This window comes from Penicillium longicatenatum, assembly GCF_028827895.1.
Source record: "Penicillium longicatenatum strain IBT 33135 chromosome Unknown contig_2_segment0_segment0, whole genome shotgun sequence".
Classification (NCBI taxonomy): Eukaryota; Fungi; Ascomycota; class Eurotiomycetes; order Eurotiales; family Aspergillaceae; genus Penicillium; species Penicillium longicatenatum.
Window position 1 is genome coordinate 2,312,871 of NW_026643120.1, and position 27,975 is coordinate 2,340,845.

General features: G+C 48.0%; 8 protein-coding genes across 8 annotated transcripts; 5 read left to right on the top strand and 3 right to left on the bottom strand.

Moving 5' to 3' along the window:
- Positions 1-19: 19 nt before the first annotated feature.
- On the bottom strand, positions 20-1,230 carry N7484_003387 (WD40 repeat domain-containing protein; the record flags this gene model as incomplete). Its single annotated transcript, XM_057113807.1, has 4 exons — positions 20-42; positions 105-704; positions 770-1,114; positions 1,176-1,230. 4 exons carry the CDS (start codon positions 1,228-1,230, stop codon positions 20-22), a joined length of 1,023 nt encoding a protein of 340 aa, XP_056973947.1.
- Positions 1,231-1,690: 460 nt separating this feature from the next.
- On the bottom strand, positions 1,691-3,239 carry aspC (septin CDC12; the record flags this gene model as incomplete). Its single annotated transcript, XM_057113808.1, has 7 exons — positions 1,691-1,760; positions 1,819-2,327; positions 2,392-2,702; positions 2,767-2,929; positions 2,992-3,034; positions 3,109-3,122; positions 3,198-3,239. The coding sequence occupies 7 exons, from the start codon at positions 3,237-3,239 to the stop codon at positions 1,691-1,693; spliced, it is 1,152 nt and encodes a 383-aa protein (XP_056973948.1).
- Positions 3,240-3,574: 335 nt separating this feature from the next.
- Positions 3,575-6,486, top strand: N7484_003389 (snoRNA-binding rRNA-processing protein PWP2; the record flags this gene model as incomplete). Its single annotated transcript, XM_057113809.1, has 4 exons — positions 3,575-3,592; positions 3,658-3,770; positions 3,853-4,596; positions 4,659-6,486. The coding sequence occupies 4 exons, from the start codon at positions 3,575-3,577 to the stop codon at positions 6,484-6,486; spliced, it is 2,703 nt and encodes a 900-aa protein (XP_056973949.1).
- A 6,725-nt stretch (positions 6,487-13,211) lies between these two features.
- N7484_003390 (cytochrome P450) lies at positions 13,212-15,210 on the top strand (the record flags this gene model as incomplete). The annotated part of the gene is made up of 5 exons (XM_057113810.1): positions 13,212-13,394; positions 13,456-13,581; positions 13,643-13,727; positions 13,784-14,563; positions 14,678-15,210. The coding sequence occupies 5 exons, from the start codon at positions 13,212-13,214 to the stop codon at positions 15,208-15,210; spliced, it is 1,707 nt and encodes a 568-aa protein (XP_056973950.1).
- A 281-nt stretch (positions 15,211-15,491) lies between these two features.
- On the bottom strand, positions 15,492-19,744 carry N7484_003391 (chromatin-binding exonuclease XRN1; the record flags this gene model as incomplete). The annotated part of the gene is made up of 2 exons (XM_057113811.1): positions 15,492-17,989; positions 18,046-19,744. 2 exons carry the CDS (start codon positions 19,742-19,744, stop codon positions 15,492-15,494), a joined length of 4,197 nt encoding a protein of 1,398 aa, XP_056973951.1.
- A 491-nt stretch (positions 19,745-20,235) lies between these two features.
- Positions 20,236-21,884, top strand: N7484_003392 (WD repeat RBAP46/RBAP48/MSI1 family protein; the record flags this gene model as incomplete). The annotated part of the gene is made up of 6 exons (XM_057113812.1): positions 20,236-20,260; positions 20,314-20,376; positions 20,472-20,577; positions 20,638-21,099; positions 21,156-21,641; positions 21,710-21,884. The coding sequence occupies 6 exons, from the start codon at positions 20,236-20,238 to the stop codon at positions 21,882-21,884; spliced, it is 1,317 nt and encodes a 438-aa protein (XP_056973952.1).
- A 755-nt stretch (positions 21,885-22,639) lies between these two features.
- On the top strand, positions 22,640-23,841 carry N7484_003393 (GTP cyclohydrolase I; the record flags this gene model as incomplete). Its single annotated transcript, XM_057113813.1, has 4 exons — positions 22,640-22,911; positions 22,976-23,115; positions 23,172-23,476; positions 23,539-23,841. 4 exons carry the CDS (start codon positions 22,640-22,642, stop codon positions 23,839-23,841), a joined length of 1,020 nt encoding a protein of 339 aa, XP_056973953.1.
- A 2,277-nt stretch (positions 23,842-26,118) lies between these two features.
- N7484_003394 (uncharacterized protein) lies at positions 26,119-27,948 on the top strand (the record flags this gene model as incomplete). The annotated part of the gene is made up of 1 exon (XM_057113814.1): positions 26,119-27,948. One exon carries the CDS (start codon positions 26,119-26,121, stop codon positions 27,946-27,948), a length of 1,830 nt encoding a protein of 609 aa, XP_056973954.1.
- Between the last annotated feature and the right edge of the window lie 27 nt (positions 27,949-27,975).

Here is a 27,975-nt window from a genome sequence, read left to right on the forward strand (position 1 = left end):
TCGTTGGTTGAACAAAAGACTACCCAAAGACGCGAACAGTACCTGATCAGTAAGTCAGTGAAATTATCTTGCAGTTTTAGTCCAAACAGAGTCAAGTGACTTACCGTCTGAGCATCCCCCGGCCCAATGGCCACTTGGATTCCAGGCCACACAACTCACTACCTTGACTTTTTCGTCCATTGGTATTGTTGCAACGGCCTCTCCACTGAGTATATCCCAGGCAAAGACCGCGGCACCGAGGCCAGTTTCATTCTTTGGAGCTTCACTGCCACTGAGAACCACTCCATCGCCCTGCGCAAAAACAGAGCGGACTCGCAATTCAGCGTTGCGGTAAGTATGACGAGGCTTAGTAGAATGAGAAAAAGAGTCTTGCTCTTTTTCTGGGCCACCAAAAGCTGCAAGAAGGTTTCCATTCGAGCGATCCAGCATCCGGATGTAACTGTCCAGAGTAGAAGCAAGAAGTACATTCCCATCTGCCGAGCACCGAATACTCGTTACTGGGTGCGCGAGAACATCATCGGTTGTTCTACCCATACGGACATCGTATACTCGCACATGGCCGTCGTAGCTACCGCTGGCAATAGAATATGACGGCATATGAACGTGTAGGCATGAAACAGTGTCGCTTGCTTCGGTTAGGGACTGGATCGGCTTGTAGTCTTTGGAACGGGTGTCCCAGAGATTTACCGTAGTGTCTGCACTACCTGAGGATGACGAAAAAAAATGTGAGTAATCTCGATCAAGATTAGGACTGGGGACAGAACAATACCAGTGACAACCACCGAATCACCCTCGCCCGCGAATTGCACCGCCTCAACTCGACTATTATGCCCAGTCCACCGTCTGGTTGTACTCCCTTGTTCGACATCCCACAGGAAGACCTGACGGTCCCCTCCTACGCTGGCGAATCGCGCATTGTCTGCAGCAACAGCCACGTCGAGGACGGAGTAGCCATGTGCCTCGTAACGCTGAATCGGGGATATGGTTTCCACTGGCTGCGTGGAACTTTCAGCATTATTCGGGACAGCACGCGACAAGTGGATAGCGCGGTCGGAGGAGCCTGTGAGAATGTATGTGCCAGGGTAGCTGGAGAAGGTCACCGCGTTGACGGGGGCTGGTGAGAAAGATTGGCGTTAGTAATAGCTCAATCCATCAGGGTCCGACATAGAGCTGACCATTGTGTGTTTTCAAGGTATGCAGATGTCGAGATGGGAATTTCCTAGCGGGCATGACGAGCGAGTTCCAGAAAATAGCTGCTTAGGTGGTGGGGGGAAACTTGGAGAAAATGCGGATGCGCGTGGAGCTCGGCCAAATTGGGCCCGAGGTCCTTTCTCATACTTCATGTTAATTAACGTTTAGCCTTGAAAGTCTACATGAATGCTGTGCTACCTTATATTGGGGCACTAAAATTTTTGTTCATGTGCAAAATGAATGATTAACTCTGTATTTTCCCGCGCTACAGAAAACAGGAGGGGGTTATTATCAAGAATGTAGACACCATCGCTAGCTACCAGCGGTAAATGGATATAACAGAACAAAACGGACCAGCCTCTTGAGGCGAAGGTGCGCCCTCCCAAGCGCATAAACCGGCAAGACGCAGGGTACTCAAGAGAAGAAAAAGAACGAGGGAGCATGCACAGCCCGCTTACTCCCTTTTTGAACGACCAGGGCTGTTGCCCAACACAACATCTTAACGACGACCATGGCTGCGGGTGCTGGAGCCTTGCAGGTTCTCGATCTCGCCCTCGAGTTGTTTGATCCTAAAAGACGTTAGTATGGAATAATGTCAAGCGATAATCAGGTGTAGACAAAACATACGCTGCGTGAGTGGCCTCCAAATCCTTGTTGAGGCGGTCGCGCTCGGAGATGAGCTTCTGCTCCCACTGGCGGAAGCGCTGCTCCTCGACCTTGACCTGTTCGGTGAAACGCTTGCGCAGGTTCTCTTCCTCCTCTTTGAACTTGGGATTGTCGAGCTTGCGAGGCCGAGCTTCGCCAAACTTACGGGTCTCCATTTGCTGGGCACGGTAGGCCTCGTAGTGCTGCTCCTCGGTGGTGTGGATGAGGTCAAGCATGTGGGTGCGGATCAGGATCGATCGGAGCTTCTTGAAGTCGCAGTGATCCTCGTTCTCGACCTCAGCGACACCCCAGGCGTATTGACGGCCCTTGACAACACGGCCATCATTAGCCTTAACATCTTTCTCGGAACCAATGACGGCGAAGGGCATGGCAGCCATCAAGCTGCGGGCGTGAGTAGCAGCGTGCTCATCGTCCTCCTCGATAGGCGGTGTGTAAATCTTGATTCCCTGGGCCTCAATGACACGGCGAATCTAGAAATGAATCGTTAGTCTGTGTTTTTGTTGATTCCCTTGTCGTCTATTGGCCACCACTCACTCTGTCCTTGTAGCGAAGCAGGTCGGCGTGGCTCAAGGTATCGGCCTTGGCGACAACGGGGATCAAGTTGACACGCGAGCTGAGACGCTTCATGACCTCAATGTCGAGGGGCTTGAGAGTGTGTCCAGTGGGGCGAATGAAGTACAAGCAGGCGTGCACACGCATGTCGATCTTGTCTGTCCGACGGGGCTGCTGCTCCTGGAGCATGTAAGACTCGTGCTGGTCATCCAAGAATTCGATGATAGGTTGCCAGGAGTCACGGTTGTTGACATAGTCTCCGAAGCCGGGGGTGTCAATAACGGTCAGGCGGACTATACAATAGACAATGAATCAATAACTGTCAGTTATGGAATCTCTCCAGCCGTGGAACCCCACCTTTGAAGAACTTCTCCTCAAGCTCAGCCTTGGTGATCTCAATCTCAACAGTGCGGTCGACCTGCTTCTGGTGGCGGCGCTTGTGGTCGGCGTAATTCTTAATAGTGGTAGAGAAGAGGGTGTTGATGAAGGTAGTCTTTCCCAATCCCGACTCTCCAGCAACCTGTCAATAGCGGTGGTTAGTCGTCAATGAACCCCATTGTGGTATTGTAAGCTCCGACAAACCATAATTGTGAACGCCGCACCCCGCTTCGCGACAATCTTGTGTCTGGAGATTTATTAATTAGTATGTTCATCCTGGGCCATTTTTGAGCTATCGATGGGGTTCGATGGAGTACACACCGCTGGTTGGGGAGCTACATGGGGGCACATATATTGATTAGCGGCGAATTCGATTGAACTTCATTTGGAGATTGCGGGAAATAGCTTACATTGGCAATGCCAATAGGCGTGGCAGTCTCGGTTGTCGACATGGTGGGCTTAAAGGGGGAGGGATGAAGACAAGAAGCAGAGACTCCTCAAGTGAATACCTGAAGGGAAAAAGTGGAAAAATAAAACCCCCAAGAAAAGCGTTGGATTGTAAAAAGGGGAAGGCGTGAACTTGACTTTCGACCGGCGGTGCTCTTTCCCCCCTGAATCTCCTTTCTCGTTTTCTGGAGTAGAGCTGGCCCTTGCCTATCTGGGTTTAGCGCCTAACACTATGCCACTTCGGGGCCGGGGCCGGAGAAACTAAGGGTGCGACGCTTATCGCATGGATTCTGCTAATCAGCTTGAAATTTTGCATCGTGAAGCTGTCGCAAGTGGGAAAATGAAGACCGATTTTAAGGTAAGCATTGCCTTTCTGCACGAATCAATGCCAGGCGTGCAGTGTGTCTAACCATTGGAATCCAGTTCTCCAACCTTTTGGGGACGGTCTACCGTAAGGGCAATTTGCTCTTTACTCCAGATGGCACCTGTCTACTTTCGCCTGTAGGCAATCGGGTCACTGTCTTTGACCTCGTCCAGTAAGTGCGCTTACAATGATTTTAACATGGTCATTGACTTCAGAATATCCGGAAATCTTGGTCGCTAACTTTCTGTTCTTAGCAACACCTCTTATACCCTTCCATTTTCGCACCGTACCAACATCGATCGTCTGGATCTATCCCCGAAAGGGAATCTGCTGTTGACTGTCGATGAAACTGGCCGGGCAATTTTGACCAATTTCCAACGGCGCATTGCTATTCACCATTTCTCCTTCAAGGGGCGCGTCACTTCGCTCAAATTTTCCCCGTCGGGTCGGCATTTCGCAGTAGGCGTCGGAAGACGTTTGCAAATCTGGCAGACCCCATCTACCCCTGGAACCGAAACCAACGGCGAGATTGAGTTTGCTCCTTTTGTCTTACACCGCGACCTTGCCGCGCACTTTGACTCTGTTCAGAACATCGAGTGGTCGAGTGACTCTCGATTCTTACTGACCGCATCCCGAGATCTTACTGCGCGAGTTTGGAGTTTAAATCCGGAGGATGGTTTTGAGCCCACTACTCTTGCGGGCCACCGCCAGGGTGTGGTGACAGCACACTTTGATGCAAACCAGGAGTCCATCTACACCGTTAGCCAAGATGGAGCCCTTTTCCGCTGGGAATACGTGACCAAGAAAGACCCAGAGACTGATGAAGATATTGCGGAGGCCCAGTGGAGGATCACAAAAAAGAATTTTTTTATGCAGAATGATGCGAATGTCAACTGCGCTGCGTTCCACGCGCCCTCAAACCTGCTGGTGGTTGGCTTCTCCAACGGTCTCTTCGGGCTGTATGACTTGCCCGAGTTCAACATGATTCATTTGCTGAGGTATGTGGAAGTATAGTACTTTTGTGGTATCTTCGGTGTTGACTTATCATGGTTTTGTGTAGTGTCTCACAAAGCAACATTGACGTTGTGACAATTAATCAGTCTGGAGAGTGGCTTGCCTTCGGATCCTCCAAACACGGCCAGCTGCTGGTCTGGGAGTGGCAGTCTGAATCCTATATCCTGAAGCAGCAGGGCCATCTCGACTCCATGAACTCCCTGGTTTATTCCCCAGATGGACAGAAAATTGTTACCACCTCCGATGACGGCAAGGTCAAGGTGTGGGATGTAAAGTCAGGCTTCTGCATCGTGACTTTCACTGAACACACCAGCGGAGTGACCGCATGCCAATTTGCGAAGAAGGGAAGCGTTCTGTTTACAGCGTCCCTGGACGGTTCCATTCGAGCATGGGATTTGATTCGATACCGTAACTTCCGCACTTTCACTGCCCCTTCCCGACTGTCATTCTCTTCTCTGGCAGTAGACCCCAGTGGAGAGGTGATCTGTGCCGGGTCTCCGGACTCTTTCGATATCCATGTGTGGTCTGTACAGACCGGCCAATTGCTGGATCAGCTATCCGGCCACGAGGGTCCTGTGTCCGCCCTTGGCTTTGCTGCAGACGGTAACCATTTAGTCAGTGGCAGCTGGGATCATACTGTGCGGATCTGGAGTATCTTTGGCCGAACACAGACTAGCGAGCCTCTTCACCTCATGTCTGATGTCCTCAGCGTGGCTTTCCGACCCGATGGACAACAGGTTGCGGCCTCAACCCTGGATGGTCAGCTTTCATTCTGGTCAGTGGAGGATGCTGTTCAACAAGGTGGAGTCGATGGACGCCGCGATGTATCCGGTGGTCGCAAAGTATCCGATCGCACAACTGCCGCAAATGCGGCAGGGACCAAGTCCTTCAACCGTATCACCTACAGCGCAGACGGCAGTTGCATTTTGGCCGGTGGTAACAGCAAGTATATTTGCTTGTACGATGTTGGCACAGGCTCTTTGATCAAAAAATACACTGTCTCGGTGAATCTGTCTCTGGATGGCACTCAGGAATTCCTGAACAGCCGTAATCTCACCGAGGCTGGACCTCGCGCTCTGATTGATGAAACAGGAGAAGCCTCGGATAAGGAAGATCGTATTGACAGTACGCTCCCTGGTGCGAAGCGTGGTGATGCTGGTGCTCGCACTACTCGCCCTGAAGTACGAGTGACCTCGGTCGACTTTGCGCCAACTGGCCGCGCCTTCTGCGCTGCGTCTACTGAAGGCCTTCTCATCTACAGCTTGGATGATGACTTTGTCTTTGATCCCTTTGATCTTGACATCACAATCACTCCATCCAGTATTCTCGCCACGGTCGATGCTGCTAAGAACGCTGCAGCGGCTGGCACTGTTGATGAGGAAAACACCTTTCTCAAGGCGCTAGTCATGGCATTTCGCTTGAACGAATCTAAGATCATCCGTGCTGTATACGAGTCGATCCCGCCTTCGGATATTCCACACGTGGTTCGTGCCGTGCCTACGGTCTACTTGCCCCGTCTGCTGCGCTTTGTCGCACACGCAGCCGATGAAACCCCCCATCTTGAATTCAACTTGATGTGGATCGAGTCTCTACTCAGTTGCCACGGCCGATACTTCAAGGAGAATTCGGGAACATTTGCCCCTGAACTTCGCGCTGTCCAGCGAGCTGTTGATGATATTCGTGAAAACCTCAAGCGTTTGACCGAGAAGAACCTTTACGACCTCAATTATCTTCTCTCTAGGCCTGTCCTCGCGGACAAGAAGTCATCGAGCGCAATGTTAGCCATGACTGCAGGTGGTGCCGAAGAAGATGACGACCAAATGGCCGACGCCGACGCCGACGACACGGAGGGCGATTGGATTGGATTGGAATGAATCATTTCCTAATAATTCCCCCTCTGTGTATGTCTACTTTGCATGTGCGCTTGGCGTTTGTATATTATAGGACGGTAAAGGGAATGATCCCCCTCAAAAGTGCTGTATCTAGATATTAGAGATGATATCGCTTTTTGAATGAAAACAAATACCATAAATCTCTGCCCGCTCCTCCTGGATGTAGATAATCGTTTTACCTCCAGGGCTACAACAAAAAAATACCATCCCAAATGAACCGCCACCGCTTTCGCCTACAATCTCAGCAAGGAAATAGACTTCACCAGGGCTAAGTTTCTTTTTCATGAGTGGTTTCAGAGACGGATGGAGGTGTGACGGCGGATTGTATGTACCTTATCTTCTATCTATGTTCAAATGCAGGATTTGAGTTCATTGTATCTATATGTTTTCTTAGCTGCAAGGCTGTTGAGTTCTATAAGCGTGGATGTATCCCGAAAGCATTGCATGGCCTATGATTTAGACTATCTTTCAAGTATGCCGTAAATATCCAAGGTTCGAATTTTCACTTCCAAGGCTATTCAATAGAGTGACTGACCTAATATTAAATAGGTTGGCAAAAATGTAAAAATGTAAAAAGAAATCAACAAAAGAACAAAGGTCGTGCCCGGGATCGAACCGGGATCGCCAGAATCAGAATCTGGAGTGATAGCCATTACACTACACAACCTGAATTGTTGAAATACTTTCGTATTTTTAAAACATACGCCAAACAGAAACTTAAGATTATCAAAAAAAATCTATCCACAAAATTTACATAATAAAATTCCCTTACCGACAAGAAGAGACAGCAAAAACTACAAAAAGAAGGTCGTGCCCGGGATCGAACCGGGATCGCCAGAATCAGAATCTGGAGTGATAGCCATTACACTACACAACCTTAATTGGGTTTAGTGCCAACTTGGAAAATTGATAGCAAGCGCCAGTAGTAACTACTTTAGGAGTGAATAAACCCTTTGGGGATTCAGAAGCGGCGGCCTAATTATACTCCATTCTCAGCAAATATATTATTTAAACCCTGGCGAGAAAATCCCCTACGTGGGTGCTACATAAACCAGTGGTTTTCACCAAAATTTTGGTGCGCTGGTCTAGCAAACAATCACTCACATGATTCAAATATACTATGTTCCCATGGAGGGAGTACTTGAATCTGGTGCTCAAGGGTGGAAGATGAAAGATTAGGAGTGCAGCGGGCTCGCGTAAATCCAGACAAAGACTACTTACTAATGGATCATATCATAGCCTACACGCGCCATTCTAGCCTCAAGATAGACTACATTCAAGTATTGTGTATCCACTAGGTATGACAGATTAGTGGTATAATTTAAGTCTTCATTGGTATATTATCAGGAGTATTAGCAGTTACCATAGACTACGGTTTACACAGTCAAGCCGTCTCAATAATGAATAAAGCGCTTGAGTAAGTCCGAAGAGATGGAGCTGGCAAAAATTACTCCAGTCAGAGATTCCTAGTTGCATAAGGAGCCTCGAGTATTGAAAATTCCGTGATACGCTAGTAGTTAGTCGTCTGACTCGGCTGGGCCCTGAATTGGTCATCAAGAGTTGCATATAAGATATCCTAGCGATAATTATGTCGATGATATCGCTTACGTCCTGGATTTGGCCCCCTGAGGAAAAGACCGAAAATACTTGGAACGAAATGCCGTATGGACTTCCGACGGATAGGTGAGGGATATAGAGAGAAGTCGGCGATAAATTTACATACGCACCTAGGCGGACGAGCTCATAAAACATTTTGCATGAATTTGGGATCGGGGCTTAGAAGGTTTGTTATTATATTGCTGTCTGCCCAGTAGTCCTCAGGAATTATACACAGTTAATGGTGAGTGGAGACCATATAGTGCTCCAAGTTTTCATTAACGTTATTAGTTAAAGAGACACGTTCCCAAGGAAGTACAATCAATGTTGCTAATAAAAGATCACAAAAAAGAAATAAGACCGTCAAAAGAAAAAGGTCGTGCCCGGGATCGAACCGGGATCGCCAGAATCAGAATCTGGAGTGATAGCCATTACACTACACAACCTTGTATGAAATACTAATCAATAGTTAATCTCCATTATCCTACAGCCATGATTGAAGCCCAGTCCTGCTACCACCAGTAGATTATATGTGAGCTCCCTTTCCTAATTAGGTAATTTTGAGACTGAATTCATAATATAGCAAGGTTATGATTACCTCTGATAATACTTTTCTTTTCTGATTTTCTTTTTATTTAGCCTAACCTTGAAATTTAGCGCATTCTCTAGGCACAAGTTCCATGGGTTACCAAAGTCGGTTCACACCCCGTCAATTTCTTTCCACAAGATCACCATGGCTTTGTAACAAGCTTACCAAGCTATCTACATTGACCACCGATCTAACAACTTGGTATGAGGCTATCATCTACAGCATCCTATCATTTAATTAGGAATTTCTGTTGTTTGGCGCTAGATATATAAATTCCAAATTTACCCAGTGTTTTTGGGAGATTTTCTTTACCATCACACAAGTCCAACTTTTCTATTCCACCGCACATTACCTTCAGACTAACAGGCGGCTGGAGAGATCAATTTAAGCGATTAGGTAGTAGGCTTTTTGCTCGGCATAAAATAAGGATGATGCATTCGCAGACTATTGTTCTATCGGCAAATTTGACTTACAAGTGGCTTTTACCAGAATAGAGCGCTTTCGTTTGCATTATCGCTAGCTAGAATCCATGTCCAGTGCTCCAAAGAGCTATACAGTCTCAGATAGCTTGATATACTACATGTCATGGCCCGGGCCGACAGTGTTATATAGCATGTGTCACGGAATAGTCCCCTGACGGAATTTTTGAGAAAATTACATCTTTGCTTCCCGAAAAGTGTTTCATTCAAGCCTCTCACCCACTGAAGATTGTTTGATTAGAGCTACTTTCTCCATTTGAGACGACTTTTTATAGAGCAACTAACGAAGGTGGCATGTCAAACATTTAAGCCTGATGCAGTTTGGCATAAGTTTTTCAATAAATTATACTTACTATGTAAGTATGATGGGCTGTTGTGATTTCCCATTTATAGAGCCATATTTGTCATGGTCGTTTCTTGAAGAAGAACTCTATTCGATACGCTTCAGTATACTTATTGGCAGCTCACAGATAGGCTTGAGTAAGCCATATCGAGCAATACTTAGTCATGGTATCTTACCTTTGGTCCCTTTAGCTTAGATGGAGTCTTTAATGTTCTCCTTGGCTATCATACTAGCAGCATATCCCTTATTATTTCTATACGCACGTTATTTCATCAACCCTAGTTTTAAAAAAGCGGGGTTTTCAATACTACAAGTATTACGTCCCACATGAAAAAGAACTCCTATAGTATAACATCAGTTTTACCAAAAGCTCGTATGAGAACAACCGCCAAAGACCCGGAGCAAGGCCGTAGTATGAACGTAACACAACTGCATAATACCTGCAGCATAATATCAGATCCAGAGTAGCATACTCGCTTAAGAAGATTTTCTAAGACACGCACTTAAATAGAAGTTCTCCAGCGATTATATCACAACCACCCAGACCTACAGTACCACTCATCAATCTTGCAATATTCTTGCACTATCAGTCTTATATTACTGTATAATATCTGCAGCATCAGATCAGAAAAAAGACTCGTAACTGGAGCAAGAAAAAGAGAAGCAAGAAACACTCTCAGAAGAAATCAAATGGAGAAAGAAAAGAAAGATCATGAGCCCACGTGGAAAGAGTCTAGCGACTGGCGTCATAACTTTATCGCGGACCCCGAGACACATCATGAAGAAATAGTCGGTGCCTGGTTCATGACTGAACAGAAAGATGGCTAATCTGTTAGAGAATATAGCGGAGACCTATCCGCCATCCATGCAACACTCCCGCATGAACTCTCAGAAATATGGAAGATCAATAAGCTCACGCATCCAGTATCACTCGAGCTACAGCAAAAACTGAGAATGTACCCTGTGGAAGGCAAGACATATGAGGCAGCAGTACAGCACCTTCAACGCTTGGAATCGCGCATGATCACTAAGAACACAAGGGGAAACAGAACAGGTATTAACAGTCACCACCGCAGAGGTAACCTGTCAAGCAGTACAGAACGCGAAAACCAGTATCAGAAGCACGATACCCAATATCAGAGAGGAAGAAGTCGCTCAGCAAGGTTCCCCACTACCAGCAACAGGCAGGTTGGAGAAAAAAGAAAGCGTGACGAAGGACCTGGTAATGTGTTTTGTTACAATTGCCGAGCCGTCACGAACCACATTGCCAAATACTGCCTTCACCCAGCAAAAAGAAAGAGTCAGTGGAGACAGGAACAGCCAAGGAAATAGAGAGCCCAATATTCCTTGCCGCAGCAGCATTAGGTATTACCGTTTCTAAGATAGAAAAATCGTGGACAACTGGTCCTGTACTAGTAGGGGACAGTAGCACGTACCTGGAAAGGAGACGTAAAAGCATAGCATATTAGAACCGGAGTGCTACTCTAGGGTTATGATATAGATAAGAGTGGTGGTGTAAGAATACTACAAAGATAATGTGTGGTACTATAGGTCTGGGTTGATTGAAATATAATCGCTGGGGAACTCGTAGGTTCTACCCCGCGATTCTATTTTAGTGCGTGCCCGAGATAATCTTTTGAAGCGAATATGCTAGTCTAGATCTGATCTTATGCTACAGGCATTATGCATTTATGTTATGTGCATACTACGGGAGTTCTTTTCATATAGATCGTAATAACAAGCATATATTTATAGCGAAATAAGTCATATATATATAACATTGAGAAGATACTCCGAAGTTTCTATATCTAGCGGTGCAGTTCTTAATTTGATGCTACTGAGCTATCGGGCCGACATCACTCTTATGCCCAGATGGTCCCTTGTGGGGTTTCTGATGGGGTCTTGATAGACTTTAAATCATTTTATCGCAATTCAGGTTGTGTAGTGTAATGGCTATCACTCCAGATTCTGATTCTGGCGATCCCGGTTCGATCCCGGGCACGACCTTGTTTTTGTTGGTTTTGATAGCATTTCATTCCTTCAAAATGTTTTGTGCAGTGGGAGGATCCACCTGTTTTATATCCACCTCGGCTAGGGCCGATTCAGTGTTAGATAAGCACAGGGTTAGCATGGAACACTAAGTCTGGGCGGAATTCAACGGCAATATGCTCCGTAAGTACTCTCGGTTCCTTGGAATAATTGGTCCTAGTAGGATCCCTACCTACATTTTGTCCTATCAGTCTTCTAAATGTGGTCATTCAAGACCAAAGTCAAAGGAAGTAATTCTATAGCTAGAAGCAATTATACTCAACATCTTCGTGTCATTGGTAGGGTTAATTAACTAAATAACCTCAGGAACATATGTGCATTCACCAAAAATACAAACTGTGTATCATACACAAAAATAGGTCGTGCCCGGGATCGAACCGGGATCGCCAGAATCAGAATCTGGAGTGATAGCCATTACACTACACAACCTGACTTGTTGATACATGTCCGTATTTAACACTATGAAGCTAAACCACTGTGGAGTGAGTAATAAGCACTGAAACTGCCTTAGTATTTAGGCTTATCTGTGCGTAACCTTCTTAGTAGTTACAATACATTTTAATAGTGCAAGATCATTTAGATGAATAATACTAAATTCTTCCAGTATTAGAAGATTGAGAGCTATGTAATCGATGCCAGGTTTTAACCTTTGCCTAATGGGTAAATCCTAATGCCGCCTAGACCATAGACGAGAGGCTGGAGAAAGTATATATTTGAAGACCTCGGGAACATGACTACCAAAAATCAACCCACACCACTTGCCTGGGCCCCTTGTAACAAAATTTCCTGCCAGTGCCTTTCCAAACCCCCAAGGTTAATTGCACACCAGGTGAGTGCATCTGTTTCCACTTGGGCAATGTAAGGTGAAATTCTAATGATCCATAAATAACATGTGCGTGTGGGGTCAATTTCTTGCGAAACCACAGTTAGCTATATCTCCATGGTCGTCCCTATCTCCAAGGCTGCTAGCGCTATTCGGCAGGCGGGAAGCTTCCCTCACACCTTCATTATACTGCATGGCACAGTTCTGGTCCTCAGAAATTATACTTACCTAGTCCTTTACCTAGGTGCAAGACATAGCTGCCCAGGTGTTCCCCTCTAGTCCAGCGCGAGCGCAGTGCTGACAGGCGCTAGTATTTACATTCAGGTTTATGCTGAAAAGTTTAGCTTAACAAACATCGCCAAAAGCTATATAGTTCAGCCGTAAAATCTAAGTCATCTCGCAATCGAAGTAACTTGTGGGCATGTTGACGAGCTGTGGCGTACGTCGAAAACATAATTTTTGGTCAAGGGGAAACAGCAAACGCATTCTGGTACCGAGTGCGTGCTATGATTTAGTAATGGGCTGCATTCTATCCTTTCATATTGCATATGAAAGCAGTACCGAGATACTGACTGTCGTCAAATATGCAGATGCCCTCTCTAGCTGGCAAGGGCGCAATCAAACCAGTATAAAGAACCATTTGCATGTAGAATGGGCAGCGACAGGCACCAAATCTTCCGACTGATACCTTCCAGGCTTATATTATCCGTTTAGCTTCTGTGTAACCTTCCCGTCCACCAAATCCCTCTTCCCTAATCTCCTTCCAGCATATCCATGGATCATCCCCAAGACTTCCAAATTCAAAAATTCTAGAACTCACTCACCCACATGGCTGGCTACGTTGTATGGCCCTTCTTTGGGCTTTTGTTGTATTTCCTGCTGCGCAGGAAGACCGACCCTCGCCTCAAGCACATCCCCGTGGTTCGATACCGTGGCTACTTACCTGATATTTTCAACAGATTCATTTTCTATCCAAGGGCTTCATCGATAATTTATCGGGGGTACAAAGAAGTAAGTCCCTGACATCTTCAGCTTATGACATTGGGATACCTAACATAAGTGCGAACGCTAGTACAAAGGTGGCCCATTCCGTTTACTCACGGGTGATGGCGAACTCGTCGTTTTGCCAGTCAAATACCTGGCTGAGCTTCGACATCTTCCACCAGCGGTGATCAGCTCTCTGGATGCTCAGTACGAGGTATGTGCTTCTGCCAGCTGAGCCTGATGTTTCACTTCAGGGCTAACATGTTATACTTCAGAACGCCCTGGGAGACTATACCAATATCATAATCAACAGTTATCTTCCCTCCATGACAGTTCGAAAACGGTTGACTCCAAACCTCGGTATGTATCCCCTTCAAAGTAACCAATACGATTTCTCCAGTTGCTGACATATACAGCACGAGTGGTCCCATGGGTAATAGATGAACTTCGCTATGCCTTCGATGCTGCCATCCCAGAATGCCAAGGTAAAGCCAACCAACCGGTGATATATCGCCAAGGGCCTATCAAGCTTGCGCCGCATGCTAATTATTTTCTTTTCCAAAAAGACCACTGGACACCCATAGACCCCCACAAAGTATTCGTGAACCTTATCACCCGCGCCACATCCCGCGTTCTAGCAGGCGACTCACTCCGCCGCAACGAACAATGGCTCACCACAGCAAGCCAATACTCTGTCAATGTGGGAGTGACTGTCTTCCTCCTACGTCCATTCCCGAATTTCCTCCGACCCATAGTAGCCACCTTCCTCCCCTCTGTTCGCCAAATGAAACGCCAGCTCCGCTTCGTGAAGGACCTCTTTATCCCCATGATCATTGAGCGGCGCATCACACGCGAAAAAGCCACAGCAGAAAATGATCCGGGCTATGTAGCTCCCGATGACTTTTTGCAGTGGATGATGGACATGGCAGAGGACGAGCAGGATCTGGATCCGGAGCTGTTGGCGCATCATATGCTCTTGCTCATGAGTCTCGCAGTTGTGCATACGAGTTCCATGGCGATGTGTCACGCACTGTATGACCTGATACTGATGCCGGAATATCTTGCTCCGCTACGGGAGGAGATTAGGGAGACCTTGATGTCTGGATGGGAGAATGCGACGAAGATGTCGTTTGATAATCAACGGCGGCTGGATAGTTTTTTGAGAGAATCACAACGGTTCGGACCGCCAGGGGAATGTGAGTATTACATATCCAAGTCTTTGGTCTTGTTGTGTCTTGTCTAATAGTAGCTGGTTTCACATACCATTCCTCACTTGTCAAGATTCAACTGTTGATCTAATCTTCTTTTAGTATCTTTCCACCGCATCGTGAAAGAGCCTTTAACCCTATCAGATGGCTTGTTCCTCCCCGAAGGAACTCATATCTGTTTCCCCGCAGGGCCAATAAGCAAAGATCCTGCCTTCGTCACCAAGCCACATTTGTTCGACGGATTTCGCTGGTGCCGGGATTCGAAAGATCAGCATGCTCTCTCAACCTCTACAGGCAAAGGATCCGTCACAGACGAGAAATTCTTCGAGTCCAGCGAAACAGAAAAGCCAAAAGAGAGCAGGCACACACTCTCGCTGGTTCCATCAACTTCGACAAGCTTTGTAAGTATCGGCGCCTCCAGTATGCACTTTGGGGCTGGTCGGCAGGCTTGTCCAGGTCGGTTCTTTGCAGGATGTACGATCAAAGCGATTTTCAGTAAGATTCTGATAGATTATGAGTTTAAGTACGAGGACGGAAGGGATCAGCAGAGACCACCCAATATCTGTGTCGGAGAACATATCTTGCCGAATGCTAGTACGCCAGTGCTGTTTCGGAAGAGAGACGTTGGAATTTAGTTTTATTGCGAGGTTAATGCTTCTTTCGTTGTCTAAGAGGCGATAGACTGAAAAATACGATGTCTTCATCCATAAGCATAAGCACCTGAATTGTACTGTATATTATTGTAATCATGGAAGTATACTGTTAATAATACTCTTTACACTCGGAGGTTCAATTCCTTCTTAAAGTTCGCCTCTATTCCCACATTAATGTAGAAAATTTCCAGCCAAACTTTGTACATACATAGACAATACATATGGTAACATAATTATCGCACATGGGAGCAAAGTAGCTCAGATTACTGTTCGGTCACAGCAGCAGGGCCTCCTCCACGGCCACGGCCGCGGAATCCATTGCCCCGGCCACGTCCACGACCGCGTCGTTGATCCACTCCCGGGGGTGGCGGAACTTGGTTGTAGCTCTGCGGCCGGAAATTGGGATTGTTTTGGACGATGCCTTCGCTAGGATCACCGTTTTCAACGGAGACATAGCCAGCTCTACCGCCTCTACCTCCGCGGTTGCCGTTGGTGGGAGCGCCTCGGCCACGCGGGCCACGCGGGGGACCCCCATTGACATGAGGCCGGAAGGGCAGCGTAGTGGGCTGGCCATTGCCGAGACCACCACGTCCACGAGGAGCATTGTTTCCAGAAACAGCACCCTTAAAGGAACCCCTCAGGGGCGCAGGAGCGGGTGCATTCTTTAGTTGCCCCTGTCCGTTAGGGCCCAAGGGCGCACCATATCCGGCAACCGTCAGAGGGGTGGGTTCCTGTGGGGTTTGCTGACTTGTTGCGGCGCGAGAGCTGGTGACCAATTGCCGGTAGGACAGATTCAGGACAGAAGACGCAGGGACTGTCTGGCCACGGAATGGAGAGCAGCGCTTGCCAAGATCTGTGCCGCTCATAAAAGAGACATCAAAGACCACATCAAGGAGAATGGTCAGCGGGGTCCTGGTAAGACCAACCACCGTACCCCGGGTGGCAATTGGGACCTTTCCGGAATTCTGGGCGTACACGACCCGATCACCGAGCTTGAAAGTTTGGCTGCCAAGACGATGCTCGACGTCCTCGGGCCGAAGCAGGGCGCCTCTTGGGACACCGCGAACCTTCTTGGGTTGCATCTCAGGGAGCGATTGAGTTAGTTCGTCGGCATCCTTTTGGATGAGAAGGACAATATCGGAGTCAAGTTGCTCCGCCTCAAGAGGAACTCTAGCAAAGTCTTTAGCCTCGATCGCTTTCAACCAATCGCGAATCTCCTTGATCTTCACAAGGGCAATTTCCTCCGGGTAGAAATCGGTAGGCGAATAGCGGTCGTTCTGAGGATTGCGCTGGATTCCAGCGATGAACTCGGGGAAGGTGATCATATACTGCTGGAGCAGGTTGACTGCTTTCTGGCTAAATTCCCAGCCAGATTGACCACGGCGAGAGTATCCAAGAACCTTCTGTTTGCGAGCTTCGAACTTAAGGTTGAGACCCAGATTGACACGCTGGCCCTCTACGTCCACAGAGAAGGAGGAAGTGATCTTGGCAAGTACCAGGGGATTGAGACGGAGGCTTCGTGCAATAGCGTAGGAAGGCATGTAGGGGCACGATCGCTCAGCCTCCGCAACACGTTGTCTTCCAAATTCTGGCTCTTTGCCTTTCACTGCTGCAACCAAACCATTCACCTTTCCATCAGAGTGGCCAGTCACATGAACAGGTCGGCCGTAGTTAAAGTCACCTAAGAAAAAGCAACGAGAGTTCGCCGGGAACTCTTCTTCGATTGGCAGAGCCTTCCGCTCAATGAAACGCTGGTCAGGGTTGACAACGTTGTCAACAACCACTTGCAGGGCGTAGTCGGTTTCCTGTCCGGGGATATCCGCGAACTCCTTAATGGTGGCACCATCATCGGTCTTGATCATACCCTTTAACAGTTGAATGTGGACTAAAGACTCGACACCTCCAATAATGATACCGAGCCGCTTGCTGTAGGTGCTCTCAATCTTGTCGGCTTTCTTCTTCCACTGCTCAATCTGTTGAGGAGTGTGCGGGATCTGGACCGCGTGCTGCTCACCCGGTGGGAGGATGTAGTCAAACAGCTCGTCTGATACACGAACGACCAGGGCTTCTTGTAAGAAAGGGTACCCAACATGGACTCGTTGCCCAAGCTTTTTCTTAGCTAATTCAATGTTGGTCCGACTTGAGGGGTCGAGAAGGGTGATGACTTGGCTTTCGTTGCGACTTTCTTGTTGGAAAACACAGACTCCATGGAAGCCCAATTGTCCGACGCGCGGTAGCGTCTTCAGGCTTGGGAAACCGGCTAGGGCAGCATCACCCAGTTGCACGCCGTCCATTAGTCCGTGGTATGGGATCAATCCATCCATAGTGGGCAACTCAAATGTATTCTCGATACAGCGGCAGTTGGGAACATCGGGGAAGACGCCAGGCATGGAAGAAGGATATATGAAGTTGACATCAGGCGAGAAGGTGAATTTCAAACTAGCTCCGAAGCCGTTGCGAGCTTTCTCATCGGGGCTCAGGAGCTGGTCTCGTGTTTTCATTGCGTCCAGGAGCCGTTTCTCGTCAATAAAAGGAATTTTGACCACAGCTTCCCACTCCATCTTTTTCCCATTCATGTCAAGATCGAAATCACGAGGGTAAAAATCGATAATAGGTGATTCCGAGGAAGTCATAAGCTCCCAGTAGGCAGTGGGCACGATCTTCTTACTGCGATCTGGCAGCACGCCCATCAACTGCTCGAAAGGCCGGAAGGGCTGACCCAGTCGGAAATTCATATCCACGCCTAGTCCCTTCGTCACATCTGTTCTCCCCGTCAATAAGAAAGGACCAAATAAAAGCAGAATCCATAAAACTAACCAGAGATCATGGGGGCATAGTGATACCGGAAGAACCAGGACCACGATGCGATACCCCGATAGTAATAGAACAGAACCCATTGTAGACCTTGCACATAGTTCTCTGCAAGCTTTTTCAACTCTTCTTCATTGTCAAGTCCCCATCCAAACTTGGAGCGATAATAATTATCTCTCCACTCATAGAACTTTTCATCATACTTCTTCTCTGCCGCCTCTTGCGCCTCCTCAGGGGTCATATCTTGGATTTTGGCCTTCTCATACTTCCGAATGATACGCTGGATGGCCAGAGTGGCCTCCTCATCTTCATTGTCCTCCTCATCGCTGTCATCGTGCTCGGGCTCAGGTAGCTGAAGTCTCATGAATCGATCACCGTGCTCATTTTCCGTGGTGGACCATGGAACTCGAAGTTGGTCTGCAAGCTTTTCGATAAAGCTTCGATCGCGGGCCGGTAGGGTGGATGGGAAATCCAAAGGTTTCGCTTCAGTTCCCTTGCCAGATCGGTTCAAGACGTACTGCTTTACCTTCTTGAGAATGTCTTTCTGGGACGAGGTGATCGTCAATTCCTTGGGCTTCCTCTCCAGTTCGAGCGAACCATCATTCTTTTTTGATTTGATCCATTGCGCATCGGAGTTTTCAGCCTCGAAGAACCGATGCTCGAATACGCTCATCGCATCGATGAGTTTGCCGAGCCGCTCCACATTGATGGTACCTGCCTCGTTGATGTAGCCACCCATCTTGGGTAAGACTTCCTTGTAGATCTTGAACATGAGCGCCAATGCACCCTCGTTGATGTGCAGATTTGGCAGATTGGGCAAGAAATCATTTCCAACGAAAAATGCCATGAGAATGAAATCATCAATAACTCGCTCCATATCAAATGGGAAGTCCAGAGCCCCATCTTTCTCTAATTCTTGAAACTCCAATTCCAGGTACTCCCGAACCATGCTAAGATGCAAAAGATAGAAATTCTGATGCTCGAGTTCCTTAGGCTTCTTCTGAGTCTGGCGGCCAAATGTCACCTCCTCTCGGAGAAGACAGAAGTGGGGGTCATGGCTGAGAAGACCCAACATGATCAAATCCGCATCCAGGCCATATAGACAGTGCCGCACGTTTGGATGGTAGCCCGGCTGCGCTTTCGCTTGACGAATGTATTCCATGATCTTGTGCTCACCTTCTCCAGGGACCTCATGGCCCGAGAGCACAATCTCCACGCCTTGCCAATCTGAATCCTCTGAAATCTTTTTGTTGATAAAATATTTCAGTTGTTGCGTCAGCCTTGCCATGAAGCCGGTACCGGGTGTAATGCAATTACTGTCGAATGGGTCTTCTTTCGGCATTTCCATTCCTTGCGCGAGTGCCTTCTCCTTCGCATTTTCAGCATCCAGCGCGGTTCGGAAGCGGCGCGCACGTTGCTGATTCATTTTAGCTCGAGGTGCGACACCGTCAACAGCCATGAAGAACAGCTTCTGTGGCTTGATCTTTCCAAACAGGTGCTCGATATAATTGAAGATGGCAATAAACATTTGTTCCTCCGACATACGGAATGTCGGGGAGTCACTGTCGCTGTGTGTACAGTTGTGAATAATACCGTTCATGTCCAGGTATAAGCTGTCAAATTCGGGGATACGGCTCTCCTTGATCAGCATGGAGATGGCGGGATACCGCTCACTGAGCCAGCGGAAGAACTTCGGAACACCCATAGTGGCTTGTGGTGTCTGGTAGAGGGGGAAAAAGGAAAAAAAGACGGAGAAGGAATTGATGAGAATCAAGCGGCGCGGGGTGGGTTGCCGTAAGAGTTGGGGTGGAAGGATGTGGATGCGTCACAGAAATCGGAGTATTGATCAGCGGGGAATCATTCAATATGTAAATCCGTAATCTCGTAACTAATGAGAAAGTAAAAACCAAGGTCAACGCCAGAGATCCCGCAGAAGCGAAACACAGTGGAGATTTAAGCAATGGGAGACACGAAAAGTGGAAAGTTGCAGAAGTTGGGCGTTAAGCAAGCTCGAGTCATTGCCAAGAGACCCCTCCCACTTTGGGACTAGCGCCTGCCGCTGCCCATTAACGCGGGTTCGCGTTTGCAATCGCCCTTCTCTGCTTCTCTGCTTAAACTTCTTTTTTTTTGAAACCTCATCATCCCAAACAGTTGCTTGGTCGCATTACCCTCTGAAGCATAGAATTGTTCGCCACAATGGACCCCTATGAGGATGAGAACCGTAAGTTTGTCAGACTGGGATATTACCTGCAAATCCAATCTAACTGTGCACAGAAGCTGTGGAGGAGCAACAGGAGAAGGAAAGCGAGCACAACAATGAGAAGATCATCAATGAAGGTATGCGCTATTCTACTTATCAATCGTCTACACCAATCCTGCTGTCAACTCGCGCCTATGGAATCCAAGCATGGCTAACTCGACTATTCACTCAGAATACAAGACATGGAAGAAGAACGCGCCATTCCTGTATGATATGATCTTGAGTACAGCTTTGGAATGGCCCACCCTCACAACCCAGTGGCTTCCAGACAAGCAAGAGTGAGTCTTCTAAAGCTTCCCTTTAATCCAAGTCCGGCTCAAAGCTGATACGTGGTCCAGAGTTCCCGATAAGCCCTATTCAACCCATCGCCTGCTCATCGGCACCCACACAGCCGGTGATGCGCAGAACTACCTTCAAATCGCCCACATCCAACTTCCCAATCCCAATGCTCCGAACCCAGAAGATTATGATGAGGAGCGGGGGGAGATTGGTGGCTATGGTGGTGGGCCCAAGAAGCCCCAGATGGAAATCAAATTCAACATTGCTCAGAAGATCGACCACAAAGGGGAGGTTAACAAGGCTCGGTACCAACCCCAGAACCCCAATATTATTGCGACCATGTGTACCGATGGTCGAGTAATGATCTGGGACCGTTCAAAGCACCCCAGCCAGCCCACTGGCACTGTGAACCCTCAAATGGAGCTCTTGGGACATGAAGCAGAGGGTTTTGGACTAAGCTGGAACCCACATGAAGCCGGCCACCTTGCTACTGGTAGTGAGGACAAGACCGTCCGGCTCTGGTATGTCAATAACCTCTCATGGATGTCGGGATGGGGCACTTACCACAACTACGTAGGGACCTTACAACTTACACCAAGGGCAACAAGGCCGTCCGGCCGACCCGCACCTACACCCACCACTCTTCCATTGTGAACGACGTTCAGCACCACCCTCTCCACTCATCTCTCATTGGAACTGTTTCCGATGATATTACTCTCCAGATCCTTGATATTCGCTCTGCTGACTCTACCCGCGCAGCCGCATCGGCGGAGGGCCAGCACCGCGATGCTATTAATTCCATCTCCTTCAACCCGGCGGCAGAGACGATCCTGGCCACCGGGTCTGCAGACAAGACCATTGGTTTGTGGGATCTCCGAAACCTCAAAACCAAGCTGCATTCCTTGGAAGGTCACACGGATTCTGTGCAGTCGATCTCGTGGCATCCCTTTGAGGAGTCTGTTCTGGCCAGCTCCAGCTACGACCGTAAGATTATGTTCTGGGATCTCAGCCGTGCCGGCGAGGAACAGACCCCTGAGGACGCGCAGGACGGTCCTCCCGAGCTGTATGTTCCATATGATTGTTTTCGCATTCGATTCCGCTTAACTAATATGGTTTTTCTTCTCATTTTAGTCTGTTCATGCATGGTGGTCATACCAACCGTCTCTCCGACTTCAGCTGGAACCTCAGCGACCCGTGGGTGCTGTGCTCAGCGGCCGAAGACAACCTCCTCCAGGTGTGGAAGGTGGCTGACGCCATTGTGGGCAAGGACTTGGAAGATGTACCAACTGAAGAACTGGAGGCATGATTATAGTTGGTTCGCTCGTCTTCTTTCTTGAGTTATTTACCAAATGCTTTTACCCTGTTACCGGCGAAACATAGGATCATGTAATAAGGAGCAATTGAAAAACACCGACACTAAATTGCTTGTAATCTCCGATGTAAAAATAAGGAAACTCCGCTTCTCGCAAAATAATTCTCCGAGGTCGCTCCTGATGTATAACAGGGTGGGGTCATGCAGATAATCACAGCTGATCCTTTATCACGTATTTGAATTCCGACCCTATACCCCTCCTAGACTAGTTACTACTAGGTACGGCTCGCCAAAAAAATATTAGTTGCCCACAGTCAAATATAGGGTTTTAGCTTTCTATCTCTGTGCCTCCAGGCTCTAGTTGTGTAAACATATTACATGCTATTTTTTGCATCCCCAGAATAGGTGCTTAATCGTTCTATTTGGCGTCCTAAGTCGCATTATCGTTATCGGACTCCGAGCCTAGTTTAACGGTCTTCCGCGGACAAGCATATGGAGCTGTTGATTGGTGAGCTCCCAAGGCGGTGTACAGGAAAATGAGGGGCTATTCTGTGAAAGCGGCTTAGCGTGCTCTCGGATGGCTGTTGCCCCAAAAAAAAAGTAGAGTCATCCATGCCGATGCTGACCTGATACTGGGATGTTCAAAGTCAATTTTTTTCTTCCCTAAGAATCGACTTTGGCCCAAGTGACTACCTACCAATATCGCTATCTCACCACACAATCCCTGTCAAAACCCAATTTCATTCACAATGGGTTCAGGATCGCCCCCGTCTAAGCCGTCTGCTATTCCGTCCCACATGTTGAACGGCAGCTCTCCCTTGCAATCATCCTCAAGCTCTGGGTCTGGAAACCGAACGCGTGATGCCCGTGAGCGCGAGAGCCTCAATACATCTATCCGCTCCTCCTTTGCCCCCCGAGTTCCTGCGGGATTGGGGTTTGATGTTGAGGATGTTCAGCCTGCCCCACCTGATGATGCTACTGCCCGCGAAGAGGGGGCTACCCACGGTACTCTGGCCATCCGGTATGTGTCCAGTCCAGTCTTTTCAATACAAATCCATTTTCCGGATCTTCTAACAGCCACTCAGTGGAAGACCGACCTTGAATGACCCTCCCCGCGATCCCCGGGATGCGGCCGGGCCATTGACCCCGCCGGCGACGGCATCCCGCCCCGCCAGCCCCTACACATTGAACCCCCCGATTGATTTCGATGGGCTTAGCTGGCCCTGTAAGTGTTTCAATCTGCAATGCCCTACTTATTGCTAAATGTACTTTGCTTCATAGGCCCTGGAACTCGGCAGCGGTTGGAGTCGACCCCGGAAGAAAATGAAGAACGTGTGAAGAAGCTTGCAGGTGCCGTACGGACAATTTTGGAGTGCGTTGGGGAAGATCCCGAACGCGAAGGCCTTCGCGAGACCCCCGAGCGCTACGCCAAAGCTATGCTATACTTTACCAAAGGATACGAGGAGAATGTGCGGGACCTAGTCAATGGGGCTGTTTTCCACGAAGATCATGATGAACTAGTCATTGTCAAGGACATTGATGTGTTCTCCCTGTGTGAACACCACATGGTCCCCTTTACTGGAAAGGTACGATTACTTATTACTTGCATATGTGCGTGGCGAATAGTAGTGCTGACGATGTGGGGCAGATGCATATCGGCTACATCCCGGATCGCCGTGTCCTGGGACTTTCGAAATTGGCCCGCCTGGCTGAGATGTTCTCCCGCAGACTCCAGGTTCAAGAGCGCTTGACCAAACAAGTGGCTTTGGCTATTTCAGAAGTGCTGAAGCCTCGTGGTGTTGGTGTTGTCATGGAATCCTCCCACCTTTGCATGGTTATGCGTGGCGTGCAGAAGGTTGGCAGCACTACCACCACAAGCTGCATGCTAGGATGCATGCGGTCAAGTGCTAAAACCAGAGAGGAGTTCTTGACGCTCCTGAATCGACGATAAATTTCCCCTACTCTTTATCTGTGCCATATGCTTCCGGCTTTATAAAAGTTTGGATTCCTAGTTACGATCTTGGAGTTTGGGGTGTGACCTTTCAACAGGTTTATTTAATGCTGGCTTTTCTTATATTTTGAGCATGAGGCTCTAGCGGGAATTTGGTTCTGTTTTTCTTCTTCCTTTCCTCTTCTTCTCCACGTTATTTTGGTTCTTGCATATACCACCGGCAGCATCACTGGATCCCACATATCCAGGCTGCTTTTCAACACCTTGCCCACTTGGCACTCGTCTAGACCCATTCCAGGGTTTAAGATCATGATTACTTTATGTTGCTGGGTTTTACGTTCCACTTCAAGGATGAAAATCTCTCTTCGACTTCATGATGTTTCAACATTTTCCCGCCCAGATGATGGGCTTTGTGGTTTTTTCATCTATTGGGGGTTTGCTATTGGAGACTCAACCCCTTTTGGCGCCGTTGGCCAGGCTGTTTCAACACTTGACGTTTTCATTCATGTACTCAAAATCTTTGATAATCAGGCTGTATAGCCAGGTTTTTTGTATCCATTTGTGTACCCTGTTCATATATGGAATGCTATGTACGACTCAATCTATTCTTCCATCATGGAGATCATAGTGTAGGTAGATATTTCCCAAGATATTAACCATCCCGAGAAGTAAACATCTGTACAGCGATATCAAGGTACCTAGTAGGTATGTTTGGGTGAAGCATTGGGAAACTAGGCTAACATCATCGATAATGTATATAACTTCGCGCACATCAAGCTAAGAACTAAACCGTACAAGTCGGATGCTAAGGCTGCTTGGAATGTTAATTTGAAGTAAACCTCCATTACCCACGATGATTACCAGAGGACACTCAGATGCTTATACTTTGTGCCCTCACTAGACAATTGTAGACGATGAAGGTGAACTCACTACTTGGCAAAGATTCCTGTGCTATTTCCAGGCGCCTTTTCTCCGAACAAAGGCTTCCGTCACTGCAATATAGAATTATGAGTAAGTAACTGGCCGCCACCTACTGCTTTGGTTACATTTGAGGATATGACAGAGCAATGAATTGGCCGTCTAGTAAATATGGAGCCTGGGGCTCGCCTCACTAAACCAACCTCTTTTCTTTGTGGTCCAGCTTAGATCATCAGGAGTTCTTCTCACCACGCCACCCACCTTTTCTGTCCAATTCACGATTTAAGCGATTATGGCTTCACACCGTCATTTTGATGGACCAACTTTCGGAGAGATACGACCTTACAATAGGGTGTGGCAAGGTAATGCATCCAAACATGGGGCCCTCGAATATTTGACGCGGGGAAGACCCACAAGCAGATTGAGAAGTAAGTGCACCATTCGGAGAGATATATGAAGATGCCCATGGATTTTAGAACTGCAGCTAAGATCTACACTTGCCAAAGTACAATTACTCGGAAAACGTCATGTATTGTAGATGCTAGACCTATATATCTTCTTTCTGATACATAGGACTAAGGGACGAGCTCGGGAGACATGTCCGTAATGACTTCCGGGGTAACTCTTGTAAGAATGTGTCTTTCACAAGCAGGTCAGCTCTTCAGGTTGATCATTATGACTCAGGCAAGGAAAAAAATGTAAATGATGGATTATAAGGACCTAGGAGAGGCCGAACGCTTCATGCACTGTTTTGTCCTCGTGGCTGTGGACAAGTAAATGGCCTCCTGTAGTGAATGATATCCGCTTCTAGACTAGCGTTCAAATCCACTGGGCTTCTTATTGATGTTTTGGACGCGTCTAATCCTCTCCTCTTGACCTCTCTACTTCTACCCTCGTTCAATGGATATTTCCTTTGCCACAAGCTGGCTGATCTCGTACCCGCTTCTGTGAGCAACCGTTAAATTCGTCCCTACTTCTGAAAGGGTCCAGCCCAAAGTGGCCACCAACACACAATTCTTCTAGGAAAATTATCTCTAACCCATCTGTGAATTGTTGTTGATACAACAGAGACATCCCATTGTTTATTTGTGGCTTCTGTAGAGGCAGCTAGAGAAATCATCCCGTCGTTTCCATTTCCGCAGACATTTGAAACAGTTCCAGATCAAAGGTTAGTCACATATCAATACTTGAGATCATTCACAGCCGTATTGAAAGCCGAGACAACGATTTTTCCAGCACATTGTACCCCATAGGCTATTGTGTCAACGCGAACTCTACCGAAGGTCGCAGATATTTGAGCATAACATTTTAGATCTTGGTACTGACGAGCCATATGAGTTACAGTTTCACAATATTAACATGGATGCGTTCGATGCTGAAAGGGAGCATCTCGAGACGTCAGAGGCTGAGGACATCGAGGTTCCAAATGCTTCTCCTCAGAGTCCCAGTGTTCATGTCGTCAATGGACAAAATGTCAACACCTCGACTCCAACTCTCCATGCTAATGATGCCCAGGCTATTGCCACTCAGTACACGTCGACTGTAGCCTCTGTCTTCCCCACGGCCATAAATTTCAATGCCACTTCTCACAATATTCTTGTTCAGCCCACCAATCCTTCTGCTGCAACTTCTCAAATTGCAATTCCCCAAGCTAACGTCACCACCCTCGCTTCTACGCAAGGGGCATCTTCATCTGCCTCTGCCTCCGTCTCCTCAAATAATCTGCAACATGGAAGCGTCATGACCGGAGTTGGTACTCAGAGCACCAGTCCTGATCAGTTCATCCTACCAGGCCGTCGAATTGACCCCAGTGGGACCACTATGGATGGAATCTCGAATGGTCGCACTGCCAACTTCCAGAGCCACAATTCTCAGACTGACCATTCAGTCAACCAAGGGAATTTGGGTACAGGCCTTGATCAGGCCTCCCAGGCAGTGAATAATTTTGTACCAAATGTGAGCACTATTGTAAATTCCACGAGTGGTCCAAACAGTGGGAATGCCGACGCCAATACAAATTTGCAGGCTGTTCAGAACCTGCACCCAGTTCAGATGAACACTGTAGCAAGCTCGGCCTTTCCTACTGCACCCGCCAGTCTGAGAATCAACGATCAACGTGTTGCTTCAGTTGCTACTACCAATCCTCGCACGAGTACTCTGGCCGCCGCCTACCAGGCTTATTATCAGATATCGGCGAGAAACCAGTCGCTTGCTGCGCACCATGTAAATCCAAATCATGGAACTCAAGCCAATGCCAATTTTGATACCAATATTGAGTCCGTCCATGGCCTAAGCCGTGTCGTCAATCCTGGTCAAGCAATGGACGCCCAACGCCAGGCTGATGCCCTGCGAGCAGTGATTACCCGGGTCATTCAAGCTCGTAATACGCAGCCTTGCATTCTAAACCCGCAGAATCATACACAGGGTCCTTTCCTCGACCTGAATGACCCTGTGAGTGTTGAAATTCGCGAACAGTTGACTAACTCACGAGCTTTGACTGAGCACCGTGACCAAGCTGGTGTTGCTATTTTCAGACACCAAGGTTATTGGGATCACCGAAGTCCATTTGCTCAGGTCCCTTTGCATCCGGGCCCTTCGTTTTCGGGTCAGTCCTTAGCCCGGCTTACTGACTCTCAAGCTGCAACCCAACGCCCTACACGCTTAAATAGAACGACCCAGACAGCTGACAATGACTTTGATGTTATGCTCCAAGCCATCGAGGATCAGGATACTCAACTTGCAGTAGCGGGGCTCGATAACCGTGGATCTCGCCTTCCATCCAGACTAGTCCAGCTTTACACCGAGAGCGATAGTCTTCAGGCATACCTGATCCGGCAGCAGCTCGTCGCTGGTATTCCTCCCGACGAAGTAGTTCCTATGGATAGCTATCTCACTCAGCAACGGCTGTTGCATGGAGGCCCTCCGAGAGCCAGTGGCCCCGTCTTGATCAGAGTGCAGCGAGGTACTGGTGCAGCTATTATCCCCTACATACCGCCCGCGCGTTTCATTGGTCGCCTTGACCCCTTACCTTTTGACATGCAAAACGGGTATCCAACTCGTTTGCGAGGTGCACAGACTACTCCCTCCGATGAGACCCAGCCAACAACTGACAATGACGTTGTTATGAATGACTCTGACGGTACTACTCCGCACTTACCGGATGGCGAAGACGTCAATCGAACCGACTAGTTCGGCAGGTAAGAAATACAGACGGAG